General features: G+C 42.2%; 1 protein-coding gene across 5 annotated transcripts in view; it reads left to right on the top strand.

Annotated features, from left to right (window-relative positions):
• The window catches only part of MCOLN2 (mucolipin TRP cation channel 2), a 32,645-nt gene that overhangs the window by 13,149 nt on the left and 715 nt on the right, over nucleotides 1-18,781 (top strand). For 3 of the 5 annotated variants that reach the window (XM_075759818.1, XM_075759819.1, XM_075759822.1), the window contains 6 exons: nucleotides 1,026-1,175; nucleotides 2,573-2,674; nucleotides 2,787-2,909; nucleotides 5,476-5,682; nucleotides 7,038-7,153; nucleotides 10,671-10,760. In XM_075759818.1, the coding sequence (XP_075615933.1) occupies nucleotides 1,026-1,175; nucleotides 2,573-2,674; nucleotides 2,787-2,909; nucleotides 5,476-5,682; nucleotides 7,038-7,153; nucleotides 10,671-10,760 (788 nt within the window). Of the gene's footprint in view, nucleotides 1-1,025; nucleotides 1,176-2,572; nucleotides 2,675-2,786; nucleotides 2,910-5,475; nucleotides 5,683-7,037; nucleotides 7,154-8,477; nucleotides 9,042-10,286; nucleotides 10,611-10,670; nucleotides 10,761-18,781 lie in introns of those variants that run through there. The other 2 variants (XM_075759820.1, XM_075759821.1) reach the window with 2 other exon arrangements.

The raw sequence follows: 18,781 nt of genomic DNA, 5'->3' as shown, positions 1-18,781 counted from the left end.
TGAATTCTTCCTTCCCTGCCTTCAGAGTAGAATTACCATAGAGGTCTTGTTATAAACTAATCCTTTAATGAACATCCCTCAAAGTCAGCTCTGACTGGAGAAAATGTAAAGCATAGTATATAGTCTAACTCTGGGGTTTTCGGTCTTTCTGGAACTGCCCTTTTTCAGTTCTTCTTTTCTCCTCCCTACACAATCCTTGATCACCATCTACTGTCACCTTCCTCGTTCACCCTCCTTTGCAGACTGAGACTAGCCCTCTTTGACTTCATCTCAAGCTGCTTGCAGAGCTTCATGTAGGCAGACTCAGCTCTTCTGTTACAAATACTGATGCAGAGCTACAAGCTGCACCCTGCCATGTGCCACTTCATAACCATTAATTGACACAAACTTTGCAAGCATGTGGCTTATGGGAGTTGGAAAAAGAGTTCAGGATAAGTAGAAAATCAAAGCACAGATACTTTTTTCTTGTTCAATATATATATTTTTTTTTTGTAGCTTATAAACAAGAGAAGGGTGAAAAGGACACAGTTCAGCAAAGGCATCGTCAAACTGCTGTCAGGAACAGGGACACTGGCATTTATTCATGAGCAAAAAGAGCAAGTGAAAGCAATAGGCAGCGTTGGGTGTGGGAAGTGATATTGTTGGCTCTACTGGAAATGAGAGCTCTTGCCTTATAGTTGTATTTATTAACTCTTTCACTCTTAGTTGGAGTGCTCTGTTGGAGCCAGACAGAAACTTCTGTGAAGGGGCTAAAAAGGGGATAACGAGTCATGCTTAGGCTAGTGGGGATTAGTTATGAAGTCAGCTGTTCTGTGGAAAGCCAGTTTTCACCGACCTAAACCAATCTTAATTTTTTCCCTATTTATTTCTATTGCTATTGAGAATGACTTTTAAGCTATTATTCCAGAAAATACTATAGGAAAAGAGGGTGTGTGAAACTTGAGCATGGCTATACTACTGGGGCAACCATACATCCCTTTCATCTAAGGTGACCTGTAACAAAACATCTAAATGCTTGTCAATAGAGATTTGTGAACTTCTTCTTGGAGAAATATAACCGTCACGTCTGTCATGCTGATCGCCTGGAGTTCATAAATGGATGGTATGTCCTGGTAATTATCAGTGATGTGATGACAATCATTGGATCAATCCTAAAAATGGAAATAAAAGCCAAGGTGAGACTTTAATACTAATAGATAAAAATACTAGTCTTGTTACGACCACATGTAATGTATTTTCACTTGGGGACAAATGAAAGTGAGCTATCATAGTCACTAGTCATCCTGTTTACTTTTGCTAGTTTTTCTTGTGCTAGTTTCACTGAAAACTGGTTTCAGTCCCTTTTCCCCAAAGTCTTTCAGTAAGACCACATAAGCTACTTAAACATCTCTTTTCTAGTGCTAAGTCCACTAATCCCTGGTACAGGACTTGTGCGTAGGCAGTTCCTAACAAAAAAAACCAAACCCCAAACCAACAACTTGGGTTGTGTTATTTCTGTAAATAGTAGTAGTACATATTGTACTGGGAAACCAAGAGTCATCCCCTTGGATAAAACAGGGATCTCAACGGCTTGTGGGACTGGAAACACGGCTGGTTTAGCTTGCTTTGCTGGCCTGGCCAAACTGCAGGCGCAGACAGTGTCACCTGCTGGCCTTCAACCTCCTAGTCTGGGTTTGCTGAAATCAGTATGTTTTGTCCAGCTGGCAGCTCTCCAGGGTTTTTTTGGTTGGTTGGTTTTTGATTTGTGTGTGGGGTTTTTGTGTTTTTTTGGTGTGTGGTTGTTTTTTGTTTTTTGGTTTTTTTTCTTCAATAGACTGGTATGTCAACAATTGATGTGTTCACAAAACTTTGTATTCTGGGAAAAACAGGGTAGGTAGTGTCCTGCTTTACATGCACTAAGGCTCAAAGGGCAGGTGCCAGAGTGGCCTTCAGAGGAAGCCCTTGAGAGCCTCTAGCTTTATGGCTGGTGGGGGAATGAGGGTAGGAAATCATAAGCTAGATGAGTATCTTGTGTTTATTGCAACCAGTTCTAGCCTTCTAAAGTAAAAATGCAAGTAGAATTGGTTATAAACTTTACTGGTAGTAAAAATGATGTTCAGGTTCCAAACAGCTGGCAACCTGTTCAGAGATGTAAACGCATGTAGCATGGAAGGGGTTTTCATGCATGTAGTCTCGAGGCTCACTTATTTAAATGATGGCTGGTGTTTTACTAAATAGCAAATGAGAGCTTGTTTGCCTAACAATAGCATGTATTAACCTTTTTTTAAACAAAAATTTGGAGATATTCAATCTAATATCAAAACTGTATCATAATCAAGGTAAAGGCTTTAGTTCTTCATGCAAAACTACAAGAATATCAGTGTAGATAATGCTTTTATTTGCAATAGTATTGCATTTGGGTGATCTCACTAAATAACCGCAGTTTGCTTTGGTCTGATTTTTGTGATGTAGCAACATCCTTTCAGTATTGGACTGTCCTGCTTTGTTTGAACTGCTGGAACTTTGAATAGCTGTCAGGCTGACATACCTACTGCTTTGTAACTTGACCACCTGCTCTGTTTGGATCCCTCAGAACCTCACAAGTTATGATGTCTGCAGCATTTTACTTGGAACTTCAACTTTGCTTGTCTGGGTTGGCGTCATCAGATACCTGGGCTATTTTCAAACCTACAATGTAAGGCATGAATCAAATATTCGACAATTAAAGCATATATTGGTCACTCTTACTCAGGTCTCCCTAACTTGTGGCTTTTTCCCCTTCTCCTTTCTTCCACCCTGATGTGTAGGTGCTCATTTTAACTATGCAGGCATCACTGCCCAAAGTACTAAGGTTTTGTTGTTGTGCTGGGATGATTTACCTTGGCTATACTTTCTGTGGTTGGATTGTCCTGGGACCTTATCATGAAAAGGTATGTACTGCTTTTCTGGTCTCATGATGTGTGGATATCTGTGTGTGTACAGTTCTTAGCTATAACAACAGAAATAGGTCTTCATGTTTTTGTTTAAAAGCTGTAACATGAACATGAGTGTTTCTCCTTCCATGCGTATGTCCCGCTGCTGCTTTGTTTAACAAAATAACTGTGCTCTTGCTTTCACTGAGTGCTTGAACTCGATGTAATCTCAAACACAAGGGTCTGTTTGTGACGAGTGGATGGTTTATCCGGGCAGTGTTTGGCTGGGGACTAGAGTTACATTGGTTTATCTCTCTCGCCCTCTTCTGGCAATCCCAGCTCAGTTGGGCTTAAGAGGCACTACTTCATTTCTGGGAATCTCCATGACTCTGTTTTTCCAAATCTTTCCTGTGCCATGTAACTTCAGCTCCTAAATCTTGACTTGTGAAGCAGTGGATGAAATCGTGTCTTGTTTACTTTGCTTCCTGTGTGTGGGTGTGTTGTGGGGGTTTTTGTTGATTGGTTTGTTTTAAGGTTGATATGGAAGTGTGTGCCTGGTGTGTTGTCTTGTCTGAAACTTAGGTACAGCAGTAAGGCTTTGTACGTTCCAAAATACAAGCAAAAAAACCTGCAAAGCTCGTTTGTTTTCTGTGGTGGTGTCTGTTTTTTCTTTTCTCGGCAGATGCTCTATGTGAGAGTTTGGAAGGGAAAAAAAACCCACCAGATTCCTGTTGTGATAAAGTCTAGATGTGCATTAATCAGTAACAAATGTATGAATTCCCAGTCTTGATTTCTGGTTACACACAGTATGTATTGTAACCTGCTGCAGTGGTTACTTCAGATTCTTGCACCCCCAGAGCTCGGATTCCTCTAACATAATGTAATTCTCTCCTTTGAGAAATGTAGGTATTCAGTTTGCACGTATTTCAAGTTGATGACAATACATTTCTCCATGGGATGATGTGGGATCCTCAGTCATACCAGAGGCTCCATTGTTTATAAGGAGCACAGAATACATACTGCTGTAGCTCCCCTGCAGCAAGTACATTAATTATCTGAGCAAAAGGAAGCGTAGTCAATGATATGCTTATCTATAAGTGTTACCTCTTGCTAAATATCGCAGATCAGTGTCAGGCAGCTGTGGTGCGTGGGGTTCCCCGTCCCTGACAGTTCCCCAGGACCCCGCTGGCAGGCAGCGTGGCACCGCGCAGGGCTCTCTCCGGCTGCGAGAGCTCTCCCTGCTCAGAAACAGGGAGAGCCTTCCCTGCTGTGCAGGTCTGTGGCAGAGAGGTCCTTGTGCTCAAAAATTCTGAAGGCTTTAGCTCAAAAACACAGCAATAAGTATGTTTTTAAACTCCTCCTGCTACAGCCAGAGAGAGAGTCCTGCATTTTGTGTTATGTCCATCCAGGGGCTTATAGGCAAGCAATCCTTAGCAGGTTTCTGTCTGTACCCGTGCATCAAAACTTGTGGGTTACTTATGCCATGCACCCCTTCCTCTAAGAAGATGTGCTGCTGGATCTCATAATGGCTTTAAAAATAAATAAAAATAATAATAAAAAATAAGCAAGCCATAGGTAAGACCAGACCTGCTCTTTCTGTGCAACTGTATGTTCTCTCCTCACAAACTTATGCCTCTTGACATCTTGTTTTCAGTACAGGACCGCAATTCAAGTGAGTGTAGTCATGTTCCTTCATTGATAATAGCTACATTAAAGCACTGACAATTAATTCATATTGTCCAATAAAGCGTAGTTAACAAATCCAATTATTTGGAGGGACAGAGTAGTGATGGGAAGTGTGCTTACCTAGTTCCTGAATGGAATTTAGCCTCAGGGCATGGTCAGCTTGGGGAAATGGAGTTAGGAATTTAGGAGGATGTCCTTGAAACAAAACCATGATTTCATCCAGGGTGTGCTTAGTAGCTTCACAGTACAGCTATAGTTTTTTACCTACAGCTCAGGGTTTTCTGAATGACAGGTAGATGATGTTATCACAAGACAAATCCAGTTTAGACTATTCAAGCTCTGAAGACTATATGCTATCTTTAACTTCTTAATACAATATTGATTAGTTATCCCATAATGCCGCAGAGCTGGGTAACCAGAGGATGTGGATTCTGTTCCCAGCATAGTGCCATTGATTTACTGTATAGATTCTGTGAAATCACTTTATGTGTTTTGGCAAACAGAATGATATTTTCCTGCAGCTCTAAAAGAGCTTAAAATTCAGTAATTTAAACTTTCTGTGGTGGTCAGTTACTAGCTGTTTTGCCTGTTGAGCATCACAAGTTTATTTCTTGATAATAAATCTTACTTTTCTTGTCAATGTATAATGCTTAGCCAAGATTATATTTCTACATGGTTCTATCACTGACATGTATGTTTTGGTGTGAATGTACAGGAAAGAAAGTGTGGGAGCATTTCATTTGACTGGGTTGGCTTTTTTCTTCTGCTATGAGTAAAACTCTAAAAAAAAAAAAAAAAAACCCACTACTTTTTGTCTTTATAACGCTTTTCACTTTCCCTTTAATCTGGATGATTGATCTTTACATTCTATTAATAATTGGTACTTGTTATTTTCTAGTTTGAAGATCTGAACACGGTGGCCGAGTGTCTGTTTTCTTTGGTCAATGGTGATGATATGTTTGCAACGTTTGCTCAAATCCAGCAGAAGAGCACGCTGGTGTGGGTGTTCAGTCGGTTGTATCTGTACTCCTTCATTAGTCTGTTTATATACATGATTCTCAGCCTTTTTATTGCACTCATTACCGACTCCTATGACACCATAAAGGTAAAACATTTTTTTCCCATTACACTTCTAATCAGTTTTGTGTTCATTCTTGTTTAATCACTCAACACCATACTATCTAGTATTAGTTATGATGATGGGTGTGACTATTAAAATCTTTTAGCTTAGTCTGTGGTGAAATTGGGAGGATGACTGGGTAGTCATCCAAATGACTAAGCAATAATTGGCTTGGAAAATTATCCTTAGTGTGTGTTCCTGTTCTGTATTTTCTGCTGCTTCACCTGGCTTAAAAAAGGTGACAGCTAATGGAAACATAAGCGGAAGGATGAGTGGAAAGAGTCAATTTTTAGGTACAGTTACACAGAGCCAGATAAGTCTTGTTTGAAGTGAACGTTTCTTCTCGCAGCACCAGAAGCTGAGATCAGGAAGGGTTTGCTGGCATCTCAGAGGATGTCCGCTTGGCAGGAGTGTGGTAAGGGCCAAGCAAATAACCCTAAACTCATTTAGGTGTCCGGGCTTGCTTAATGTGTGGTTAAAAGGAAATGTCTTCCAAAAGACCCACTATTTCTCGTTCAAGTTAAAATTGCGCCATCCATTTCCAGTATAAACTGCCTGAAAGTAAAATGAAGTTTCTGGTAATTACTTTTTGTTCTCATCCTCTAGTGCTGTCTTTGCTTTGTGCTCCTGATAGCTGCAGTAACCAGTGGGAAGGCAATGTGGATCATGCTCTTTAGCTCCTGTCCCTTTCTTGTCTTAGTGTCAGATAAATAGACCAGCAGAATAAGCCTAGTCTGGCATGAACCACAGCTTCCAGACTGAGCAAGAGCTCTACTTTCTAAGCATCTTAAAATACAACTTAACTGCCTGAGCTTCTGAGTTTTATTGGAAGGTCTGACCTGCAAAACAGTCTTTTACTGTTACTCTTCCCTCCGAGATTTCACATGGATCAATGGGGGAGCCATTTCAGTGTGCTGAACTGCTGTTTTGCAGAGCATTTCTTCAGCATGGCAACACTGAATATCCATGTTGAGGCCCCCCCAAATCCAACATTGGTGCTCCATGGGAAAACGAGCCCAGAGCACTTGCAGTGAGCTCAGCAGGTCAAGGGAGAATCAATGCCAGTATGTCTTGAGATCACTTGCTTGGTCTTATGGACAGCAAACAAAACGTACAAGAATCCGTGAATAATATAAACTTTGTCAGTTAGGTTGCTTTGTTCCACCAACTACATGTGTGGTGTTTCTAGGATGGGATTGTATTTTCTTTTTTTTCCTACAGCAATACTGACCAAGTGAACCAAATAGTCTGGTTTTGATATCACACTCTAGAGGAAACTTTAGAACACTTCATGCCCAGTAACTTCTCATGTGTTGTAAATAAAATGCTTTCTCTTTCAGAAATACCAACAAAGCGGGTTTCCAGTAACAGATCTACATGAATTTCTAAAAGACCATAGCACTGTTGGTTACAGAAAAGAGCAGACTTCCATGCCATTTATCTGCTGCTGTAGGAGGTCAGTAGGGTGTTTTTTAACAAGTGTTTTTCTCAGAAGTACACCAGTGAACTTCTTAATGCAAAGTGCTGTTTCACAAATGCTGGAGCATCCAGAATTCAACCTGTGGAATACTTGGACTCTGTTGTTCCTCTTGTGCTTTACTTGGTGTTAGATCTTTCATGCAGGGGCGGAAAATTCTGAGGTTAAATGCATGTTTTAAGTGCGTTGCTCATATGAAACCTACCATGCAGAAACTCGTGGAAGTTGATGGGAGGACTGCAGAGTATAAGGTGGAACTGCCAAGGAGTCAAGGGCAAACTAAGTCTCTGCTTCTTGGGGTTTTGCAAATCTTCTGTTTCCAAAAAGCTTTTCCACTAGGCTGGGAGTGGTAGCAGAAAGCAAGAGAATGTGATTCAGCCAGGGACCAGTACTTAATCTCAAAGCTATGCTGTGTCTGTGAGGCAAACTGGTTTGATACTATCTGTCAGACTATTGGAAACACACTTGTAAATGTCTGGTTGCCACCAAACTCAAGCCTCTGGAGGTCTTAGCAGTGGTCCTCTTTAAGCTGGTGTTGGTGAGAGATGAACATCCCACCTGGTGCTTGCTGGTCTGGAAGTCTATTCTTTGAATTCTCTTTCTGACTAAACCTAACACGCCTCTGAATCCCTGTTTGAGAGTGGTGGGGTCTTGTCTCTGTTCCTAGGCAGTCCGGGAGAATTCCTGCTTGCGCACAGAATGGTCATGGGCACTGCGCAAGGAAGCCAGGCTATGGGAGAAGGAATAGAGCTGAATATGAACACTTGTTCAGTCCCAACTGATGTAACAAATCCCATTTTTGGAGTAGGATACTTGTCTGCTTATATACTGAGGCGTTTGTGAAATGCAACTTAATACTTTTGATGCACTCTGACAGAGGGAAACCTCATAGCTGAAAAAGAGCATGTGAAATGATGATGGGCAGGTATCCCAGCAGTTGCTGTGGACACTTGAAAACCAACTAGTTAATAAGAACTCCAGCCAGGTACAGTGTCAGGTTTCACATCCAAGTCACTGTGCAGGATAAGAGATTTTTGTCTGCTTGAGCATAATAAATATGCTTTACTGTAATACACTGCAGAGTATTGAAGGCACAATCCTGGTAGCTGGAGTGCAAATCTAGAGCTTTTGCCACTACAGCAGTTGCAGTTTGATATAGCAGCAGCAGTGCAGGTGTTGATCTGTATGCTGAAATAGGAGAGCACAGAACAGAAGGATCAAAACTCAGCTTGGTCTTGCATGGGTAAATGCTTCCTATAGCATTTCTTGCTGAATGAAAAATTGTGCATTTCTTCTTTTGCAGACAACAGAGTGATGACAACTTGATACTTATTAATTGATGATTACACATTGAAATTTACCACTAATATGTGCAAAGAAAGCACAGTTGTATGGAGGAGACTAATTATCCGAATTGCGATGAAACGCACTGTCTGGACCTGCCTCGTTGTGAACAGACTACGCTTACCTAATTAAGGAGTTGGGGGAAGAAAAGCTGCTAATGTGACATCAGCTGGGTGACCAGGAGGAGAGCCTGGAAGCTGCATCTGGAGGAGAGCGGTGAAGAACTCTAGTCTTGCCCCAAGTTCTGTCATGTTATAGAAGGCTGATTCTAGAGCAGTGTCCGTGGGAGCTCTGTTTGCTAATCACCTCTAGGAGGAAGGAAAGTGACCCTGAACCATCTGATAGTGTTAATAAGAAAAAGAAATACATGAAAATAACTTTTAAAAATAATTCCATGTTAAAAAAAAAAATGGTCAAGGAGAAGGGAGGACTTTTTCACTTGAAGTGACGTATTTGGCATTGAGACTGTAATTTTCTACTTGGCACAATTTGTTTCCTTGAAATAAATTTATGTAAAACTACAGAGCTGCACAAAAGTGCAAATTAATTGCTGTTCTCCCTCTTGTATATCATTTTAACACAAACCATATATAGATCACAACTTTTACCAGCGTTACTAAAAACAAAAGCAGTTTGTTCTGGGTTTTTTGGCTTTGAGTCTTTTCTATTACATCCACAATATTTGATGTGTACTGTGTCCAAATTAAACTTAACTACTTTAGCTGTAGGTAAAGTTGCATGGTTGGAAACTTTCATATCGCATATCATCACATGAAAGATGACAAAAAGATTATTGCTTTATTGCTGGGTTTTGGGGGGTTTTTGTTGGGTGTGGGTTGTTTTGGGGTGGTTTGGTTTTTTTAGTAATGCACTGCTGCATTGCCATAACCTGGAGGACAAATTCAGGCAAAAACAGTGCCAGGGAGTTGACTTGCCTAATTACTTCTGTTTCAAGTGCATCTTAATTGGAAGAAAATATGTAACAACTGAGCCTGGCAGTTGGTTTGTTCAGTTCAGTGTCTAGGTGTCTTTACAGATGACCATCCTAAAGTACTGAAGGTTTTCCCTTTCACCTTTATAACTTATTTTTTTTAATGAACAGAGCATTTCTGGTAGCTTTAAAGCAGTTCCAGTATAGTACTGCGCAGGAGTTTACAGGTGCTTCTGAAGACTTCCAGTGGTACTGACTGTCCCTGGGGGTGCGTGGACTATTATATTAGATGCTCTGCTTTGTCTGTATGGGGGTATCTGCTCCCTGAAAGCAAATTGTCTGTGGCACATGATGTTTGCTTTAGTGTGTTGGCTAGGATTTGGTCTGGATATGTATCCTAAACTGTTAATGATGGACTCTGTGCAAGTTCTGGGTTGCTAGTGTTTCAAATTGCAAAGGCAATTTGAAATGCTGCCTGTGCATGAGTAAGATGGTTGACAGCTTCATTTGGGGTAAGAAGGGAATGATGCTGGTAAAACTTAACAAGTTCCTGACTTATTGAAAGCTGTTCTTAGAGAAGATGCCTCAAAATACTGCATTACATCCCCTTGAAATCTGGTGTGAAGAAGAGTATCCGAGGGCACCAGGAGTCTTTGATTGCAAAGAACCATAATGTAGGAAAGTGATGGGCAGAAACTAACTAGAACTTGGAAGATTCATGCTCTGATGCTGCCAGGCAATCAGGAGAACAAAACCTCAACTGTTAAAGGAAGGGCTTGCTAACAGCGTTGTCCAAAGTGTGTGTTCTTGTTAATGGAACTATGTATTTACCTGCAGCCTGATCTGCTGTCCTTGGGCAAAGATACCAGGAGTTCACAGTACCATCTTGCTGAGACCTTCAGTAGCACTCCCATGAAGCCTGTGGTGGGCAGATGTTAGAAGAATCGAACGCAGCTGCAGTGTTCTCAGCAGTAATCACCTCTGAGCTGTAAAGATGCACAGGTTGGTTGTAGTGTGGACTGGCCTGTACTTAAGATGAAGGGCAAGGGAGAAAATAATTGATTCTTGAAATAAATGTGAATAAATACTTTCCCAAAGGAAGAATAGACCAGGTTTTCTGCCACCCTCCTTCTGGGAAACTGGAGAGTTGGATATATGGGCAAACCAGTGCTGGATTCACACCTTTTTTTGGTAAGTTGAAAACCAATTTTTTTTTAATAGGTCTGTCTTGATTCTCTGCCTCTCCTTTGGGATGTTTAAAGGAGAGAGGTTAATAACTGCAGCTTTCCCAGCAGCGCTTCTGGCCATCAGGTAAGAGCAGTGGTGACTGAGATCTGGACAGGTGTGCTGCTGTTCAAATCTTTCCCCCACTAGTATTTGCCTTCCTGACAATGAATACTTTTTTTTTTTGTTGGAAATGAATGTCACTTTGTCTTCTTTAGGCTGCAGCTAGATGTCTAGAAGAAACAGTTTTTGTGTTGGTATTTCCACGTATCCATGGTCTGCAAATTTTAATGCTTCTCTTGCTGAAATGTCTTTGGGACAGAGAATCTTCTCCCCATCCCCGTCTGAGCAATGCCTTGCTGTGGCCTCAGTTGTCACAACAGCTTGTGGATAAAAATTAAATTGCTACCAATAACCAAGACTTCACACTGTTAGCAAAGATTTTCTGTAATTGTCTTTTCATCAAACAGATGCTAATTGTGTTTTTTAGAACAGAGGGTTACTGTATTCCAGTCAGGACAGGAGAGTCAATTTTTCTTGTATAGAACTTGTTGGGGTCAATGTTAGTCTTTCAGGGTCTGCTTTGGGGCCCTGGACAATCCAAGTGCTGTTCTGCAAACTGCAGAAGTGATCAGCATTAACTGATTGCTAGCAGTTTCTTGGCAATCTTGACTTCGTAATGTGTAAGAGGCTGGTGTTTTCTGTATTTGCTGCTATTTTACTGGTAGCTTTCTGGAATGTCTCTTTATAAAACAAGCAGTTCCCTAGTAAACAGGACCAAAATTCAGCATGTCTGAAAGCAAATTTTATTTTCCTTACTGACCTACTTTCTGCCAGTACTTAGGGGAATCTTGGGTCAGAGACTTGAAGCTAGAAAATGCAGGTAATTAATGCTATGTCCATGGATGATTAGTCATATAAACATGTTCCAGCAGGTATTGCACTGATGAGGTATACAAATATATTGGGCAGTACATGCTTCCAAAGGCTCTTGCCCGAGTGTGTGAGTTCCGCATCTCTTGTGATGCGAGATGTTATGGCTGATGGCTCTGAGCTGCCAACACCTGACTGAAGCAGGGCAAGTCCTTGGGCTTGGATTTTTTTCTTTTAGCTCTTTAATTTCTTTTGCAGTGCTATCTGAGGTAGGATAGCACTTTGTGGAAGTACTTTCTGTTTTGTGAATGGTGTGACGGGCTCATCACCTTCTGAGGTCAAGTGCCTCTCTTACCAAAAGCAGGTGAGCTACATCCTATAATTTGGCACCATGTGCCATGGGGCAGGAGCCCCTAAGCTCTGACTCGAGCTGCTGCTTTCCAGTTCAGTAGGACATAGAGCGTGGCCTGCCCAAGCCATTGATAGATAAGTATTTTTTGTGGGATAATCCCTGGGGAATGAGGGCAGGTATTATCAACCAAAGAAATGTAGAAAATACTTATAATCCTTACTGATTTTGAGACTTAATTTCTATAATGGAATCATAAAGCTTTCTTGTCCAGTATTGATTTTTTTTTTTCCTTTTTTTAAATTGTATGAGCTACTTGCTAGCTAGACTACTGCTTCAGCCCTACCATATTAGAGCAGGTCACTAATGTATCATAGAAACCAATTTGTGTCTTCACCATCTGTTTGGTGATTTATCTTCTCTTGGAAAAAAGGTGAGAGCCAGTTACTGGAGCTTCTCATTGGCTCTCTGTTCCATGGAGGTTAAACGTAACAGGAAATCTGGCATATGTTGACTCTTAATTTTGTTCATTAATACAAATTTGAATCCAGTTGCTGACTGATAGGCGGTCTTACTCCAGCTCCTAAGGAGATGATGCACAGTAATGGAAGCAGAACCAGAGCATAAGCTTTTGCAAAATCTTCTGAAAATAAGCTGTTACTTTTGTCTTGTTCCCTGGGAATAAGAAGCTTTTGATAATTGCTTATAGGATTTAACAAAAGCAGAGAAATGGATGGAAAGGCAGTGAGAAGGCTGCATTAGAAAGAAGCAGGCAGAAGGGAGGAAAAGAGCTTTCTGAGCCATCTTCAAGGTGAGCATTCAAGTGCAGGGCGCAGTGTGGATAAGAGTTTGGGGCTCTTATTTTGGGGTTTTGCATTGATGGATAAAACAGGAAAAAGCTGCTGGAGTAGAGACTGACATTTCATATATAATGTTCTTGTGCAAGGCTCCACCTAGTCTTTAACGCTGTCTAGGTTTCATGCTGCAATCATTACCAGGACTTCCGAGAAGTGGAGCAGAGACATTCTGCTGAGATTTTCTCTTGTCAGTTCTCCAGCTCTAAGCAATCTGCAAGTAGCTCTGTACACCTTGGGTACCTGCCTGGTCTCAGGAAGGATTCAGGTAGGTAGCAATGGGACAGACGCATCTGATCACAATCCTCAGATAAACTTGAGCTTGTACCACCTTCTACGCTTGAGTTTGGCTTGTCCTGCATGGCAAAGCTATGTGTGCTAGGCTCTGCCCTCTGGAACTGACACAAGCCTCAAGGATTCTGTGTCGCTGTGTTGGGTGTGAGGGGGATCTCATTTGCCTTTTATACCATGATTCAAAGAACAGCTGCAAGGAAGTGGTGCGTATACCTGTCTGTACTGTCCTGAGCTGCTCATGGAAGTTATTGCTGGTTTTCTTTGGGTTTTGCTTTTGTTTCCTAAAATGCGAGTGATGATGGACCTTCTGATGGGCTCTTCGGGCACCGGGACCCTTTAGACTTCTGCCGCTCGGGCTTGCTTGAAGGTCTCACTTGCTGCCTCGCCTCTGCCCGCACCTCGGAGCAGCACAACCTTTGCACCTGGGAGAGAACTGCGTCGAAACCCGCTTTTCTGCGTGCTCCAGCGCAGGCCGCGGGGCAGGTGCGGAGCGGCCGAGCGTTGCCGGGGCCGGGCGGCGCCGGACGGGTTAACGCGGGGCGGGGAGCGGAGCGGAGCGGGCGGGTCTGCTCGGCGCGGCGGCGGCGCGGCGCTCCGGAGGCTGCCGGTGAGTGGGGCCGCGGGGGACGGGGCAGAGACCCCCGGCACCGACAGTGGGGCCGGGGCGGTGGGGCGGGCGCGTCCCGGGGCCGGCTTGGCGAAGGGGCCGGTGGTGGGAACACCTTTGGGGCGGACTTCAGTGAGCTTCGCGATGCCTTAAGGGCTTTCCCCGCTGTCGGGCGGAACAAAACTTCCTGCGGTTTTGTTAAACTTGGTGTCACTTGGGCTGGAGTGCCCGTCGCGAACTCCTGGCCCTTGCCAGCCAGCAGAAGGGCGAGTCGCTGCCCTCCGGCAGCCGGGATGCTTGCCGTGGTCCCACCAAGGCATTGCCCTGCTGTTAACGTAGGTGCTGCAGCTCTACCTCCTGCACACACGCCTCTATATAAATATATAATGCTTATATAGAAATGTTGATACTTCCTTCGCGTATGCATGTGAATTTCTATATATTTGAGACTTCGCTTGCACATCTCTGGATTTGCACGTGTATCGTGTCCTGCTGAGGCACTGATAGTAAGTAGATACCGCGTGGGGGGTTGGCACAGATTCTTTTATAACCTTTTTTATAAGGTATCATCTTAATCTATGCAATACTCTGAAAAATACAATGAAATTATCTTGCCTTATATCTTTTGATTAGTTTTTTTCCTTAAGGAAAAAAAGGAAACAAAATGCACTTTTGTACCTTTGTGTCTCCAGAGACCACGTAGGTAGGCCTGTTCTCCCCTCTGTAATATGAATCTAGAAAAAGATATTTTTTGATACAGATGGGTAAGGTGCATTGCTGTAGCCTTGTTCTTTAAGCTGGTTTTTTGCATGCTCGTATGGCCTTCTAAGAGGTGTAGTAAGAAGTACAACTCACATCCAGTTATGTGGTGAAAAATCTGATTTCACTTTTATCTGTGTACTGAATATGAAGTGAAATTTAAAACAAAAACCTCAAAACCAATTTGCACAATCAGTAAAGAAGCAGCAGCTCTTATTAGCACCTAAAGCTGGAAGATATATGTGGCTTTTTGCAGAATGCCAGACTATATTTCAGACAAGTTGGACAGACTCTATCCTTATCCTCCTGTGCTGTTATGACCGTTAACCGTTTTGGAACATCCTCCAGTATAGTCTTTATGCTATCAGATAACAAAATAAAATCTCTGAAGTCTAAGGTTTGACATTGTAGAAAATATATTCCTCTTGGGTATTGAAGATTCACATACCTGGATTCTACTTTTAAGCCATTAGGTTCACTTCTATGTCTCTAGCAAGTATTTCTTGGAGCCCACCACTTCTACCAGTTCCACTGAAACATTTGCTTGCAGACCAGGGCTCTGCATCTGTTAATGGATCAGATAAACTCAGTTGGCTTGTTTTAATCGGCAGTGGTGTGATTCAAGTCCTCATCAGCTATGTGCTGTAAAGGAACAATAAAAGTTCACTTGGTTGTGACTGTGCTGAAATAGTCTATAATCACATTCCGTAGGTTTTGTGAAAGAAAGCCGTTCTGTAGAACTGTAAAACGGAGCTGATAGTGATTGATGAGCAGACCTGGAAGTTCTGCAGCAATGGAAAACTTAGTTTAGAAGCAGAACAGGTATTTTCTCCTAGGTATGTTTCACAATGTACAGGCTGTTTGAATGGCTTTTAAATACTTTAAATGCTCTGTCCGTTTCCGCATTATAGGATGACCTGCCAGCTCCTTCCAGAACCACACTTAAAGGAGACTAAATGAAAGCTTTGCAGTGAAGTTTTTAGTTTGAACTCCATATATAGATTTAGTAAACCATAATTTCAGAAAGTCTTAAATTACTAAAGTCTGAAGTCTAAACTTGTGGTAACTAGTGAGTTACTTAGTATCTGTCCCTAACAACTTTCTGCAGTGGATCGGCGCTTTAAAAAGCAATTTAGTGCAGTGGAGCAGCTTTGTACTAAAGGGATTTCAGGAGTCGGAGCCTGAGCTTTGTAATGCCTTGGTGTAGGTGTCCCTGTATCTCTGTGCTTCACAGCTCAACTCCCCGTGCCAGCCTGCAGCGAATGGCAGAGGAACAGCACTGTTGCATTCGTGCACAGGGTGACACTTCTGTGCCCTGACAGTGATTTTTTTTTTTAATTTTTTTTAAGCCTCTTATCAGTCTGTGTGTACAGAGCACTGTGGTCCGTGGCTGGCGGTACTACTTCCTCTCTCTGCAACTTAAATATTTAGTCTTGAGGTTCCACGGTTTTGGTAGGTTTAATGCTCTTCTTAAGACCCTTTGTTTGTACCATATAGCCTTGGTGTTTTATGCGGGATATATGATAAATAATAAAACCTTAGATGTTTCCACTACTGATACGTCAAGAATTGCCAAAGGATCATCTTGATTCCCTTCACCCCACTCCCTTCCCTTTTCAGTCCAAAAGATGATGCCATCAAAATGGACTGTTACTGGAAATGACCAGAACCATGGTGGAAGTATCAGCAGTGCTGTACTTTCCATCAAGTTAACTTTATGTAGATGAAGCAGGCTTGGAGTGGAAATGGATGTGGCACTCTGCTCTCCTTATTCTAAAAGATGTTGAAGACCAAGATAATGGGATGCTGCTGCTTGTGTGTGCTTGATTTTTCAGCCAATTATCTGAAATGGGGGATACTTAAGTTACAAAGAAAAAAATACAGCCAAACACAACCAGAAGTAGATTCTCTTGCTAATAAGTTCTCTGGATTAAAAACTTATTCATTGAGCCTTATAGTTTTTTAATAGTAACTTTTTTTTTTCAAATTTGTAAAGCTGAATTTAAAAAATGGCTTTTAAAAAGTATATTCTCAGTTCCTTAAAGTGGACCATGTAGCATGCTGTTCAAAGTACAGGCAGTACCCACAGAATTTCATTAATAAACAAAATGTAAAACAGTTACTTCTGAGATAATTTGTTTCTGAAACGTGTTAAATGAATGTTGGCTTCCTTTGCATCCTCTAATAGTACCAGATAAAAAAGCTTTAGTTTAGATTGAGATATTTTGGCATAACTTTGTGTTCTTTGTGTGCTTCCTTTCAGTTTTGTTTCTCTAAATTGGTTCACTTTAATTAATACTTAATTGATATTATAACAAAAATCAGAGTACTTACCTCACAAAACTCCTTACAGTTACATATTAACGTTTTTGGCCTCTGCTGTGTTACACACCCTTTTCTGCGCTGGTATTTCTTTCTAAGCTGAGGTAACCTGAATGGGTTTCTTGGGTTACCGTGCAATCATTTGGCTGTGTTTTTCCTCCGTGGCCATACGTGTAGGCAGGGTGTGGAGGGGAACAAGGAACCGATTCCTTCTGAACTGGTATGTATAGCTTGGCTGCCCAGCGCCCCGGCTTCCTTCTGCTGCCTGCGCCTTGCTCTTGGGAATGAGGCGAGAGAACGCTTTTCAGTAACAAGAAAAAGCAAAGTGGCACTGGTGGTTTATCCGGAAGCGGAGGAAGGGACAGAGGGTGCTCGTGTCTGGCTGTGGCACGGGGCACAGGCAAGCAAGAGCGCTGCCGCGTAGTCTGCAAGCCTCCAGACACCCCTTTCGTGGAACTGCATCAGGGGCTGTCTGCTGCTCGTAGGTTAAGTTTGAAAAGCCTAAGCAGTATGAGCAGATAGGTAATTGCTGCTGCTTAATACTTCTCTACAGTAACAGTTTGAATGCAAAGAGAGTATTTCAAGTGGCCTGCCTCCTTGCTCTGCCACCAATGCCTGTGAGCAGTCAGCATGGTAAGCTCTGCTTTCTGAACTTGTAATAAGTTTTGAAATATCTTAGAGATCTGTATTTAGTACCTTGTCTTTGCTAGTGGTCAAGGGGAGGCAGGGAGATGAAGTGCTCTGGCACAGGCTGGCGGCCTGCCCGCTTTGCAGGCTGAGCCTGGGCACAGCTTGCTCCTCCGTGCTGTCCCACGGACCTGCCCGGACTGTACCGGCTTTGCTGTCTCTCCTTCTGTTCCAGGGCGTATCGCTTTGGATGCTGAACCGCCCTGAATTCCTGCGTGGAAATCCCTGGGCCAGCTCAGGAAAAGCAGCAGTAACCCAGGCTGGGGTTCTGCCTGGGCAACCGTCCCTTGCCTCTGCCCCAGGGCTAGCTCTCAGCCCTGCTACGGGACCTCACTGCTATAGCCCTCCTGCAGGTGCAGCCCTGCTCTATGGACACTTCAGTCCGGCTGCAGACTCGACTTGAATCCTCTCACAGTAGCTCCCTGGGCCAACCCCATGCTCGTCCGCTCCCTCCCTGTTGCATTTACACAGGAGCAGGGCAGAAGCCATCAAAGTCCCCCAAACTGACGCCAACCCTTCAGTAAGGTCGTGGCCGATGCGTTGAAACAGCTTGGTTTTTAATGGACAGGAAAGAGACAGAAAACCAGCGGCGTGTGCCATGAATCCCATTATGGCTGGCAGGCTAAATTTTATAATGACCTTCTCATTAAAATACTGTTTGAGTTTTCCTTCAGAAATGTCCGTGTTAATCACAAGTAACTCAATTCTGAGCTGATTTACAGGCCAAATGTAACTTTGATTCAAAGTGACTTAAAAGGTGGTTTTAATCACAGTTTGAATGCGCAAAATCTTTGATTTAAATAACTGATATTAAATCTCTTTATACAGATTTTTAGTAACTTGCTTGAAGCAAACTAGATTGTAATTGAATAACAACTGTTAAAGCATGTTAGCTTGTGTTCAGCTGAAGCTTTTGTCCAAAGCATTATCTATTTCACTAACTCTTTATTTAGGTAGCTAGTTTAATATATTCCTAAATATTCATGCAAATTTTTTACTTTTAAGAATGTTGAAGAACACATTCTAACTGGATACAAGTTATACTTACTTAGAATAATTTAAAATTTATTCAAATATACAATCTGTAAGACAAACAGAGCTGGATTGAGAAGAATTCTTAATGTGTGCTTTTGCATTTGAAAGCAGTTTAACTCAACCAAATCCTTTGAGATTTTTGGAACAGATGATTTCTCCCACTCAAAGCTTATGTTTACTCAGAGCAGTAGAGGAAAACACACTTCACAGTCCATCGGTTTCTGATCTTTGTAGCCACTATTGACTGAACTGAAGTAATTAAATAGACTGAAATAAGGAAAAGAACCTTTTTGACAGGGGTATGCTTTTGGTGCTTGCAAAGTTTTGA

The sequence above is a fragment of the Balearica regulorum genome, chromosome 8, assembly GCF_011004875.1.
Source record: "Balearica regulorum gibbericeps isolate bBalReg1 chromosome 8, bBalReg1.pri, whole genome shotgun sequence".
Lineage (NCBI taxonomy): Eukaryota > Metazoa > Chordata > Aves > Gruiformes > Gruidae > Balearica > Balearica regulorum.
The sequence above is the reverse complement of the archived record's forward strand: the minus strand, read 5'-3'. Positions and strand labels throughout refer to the sequence as shown.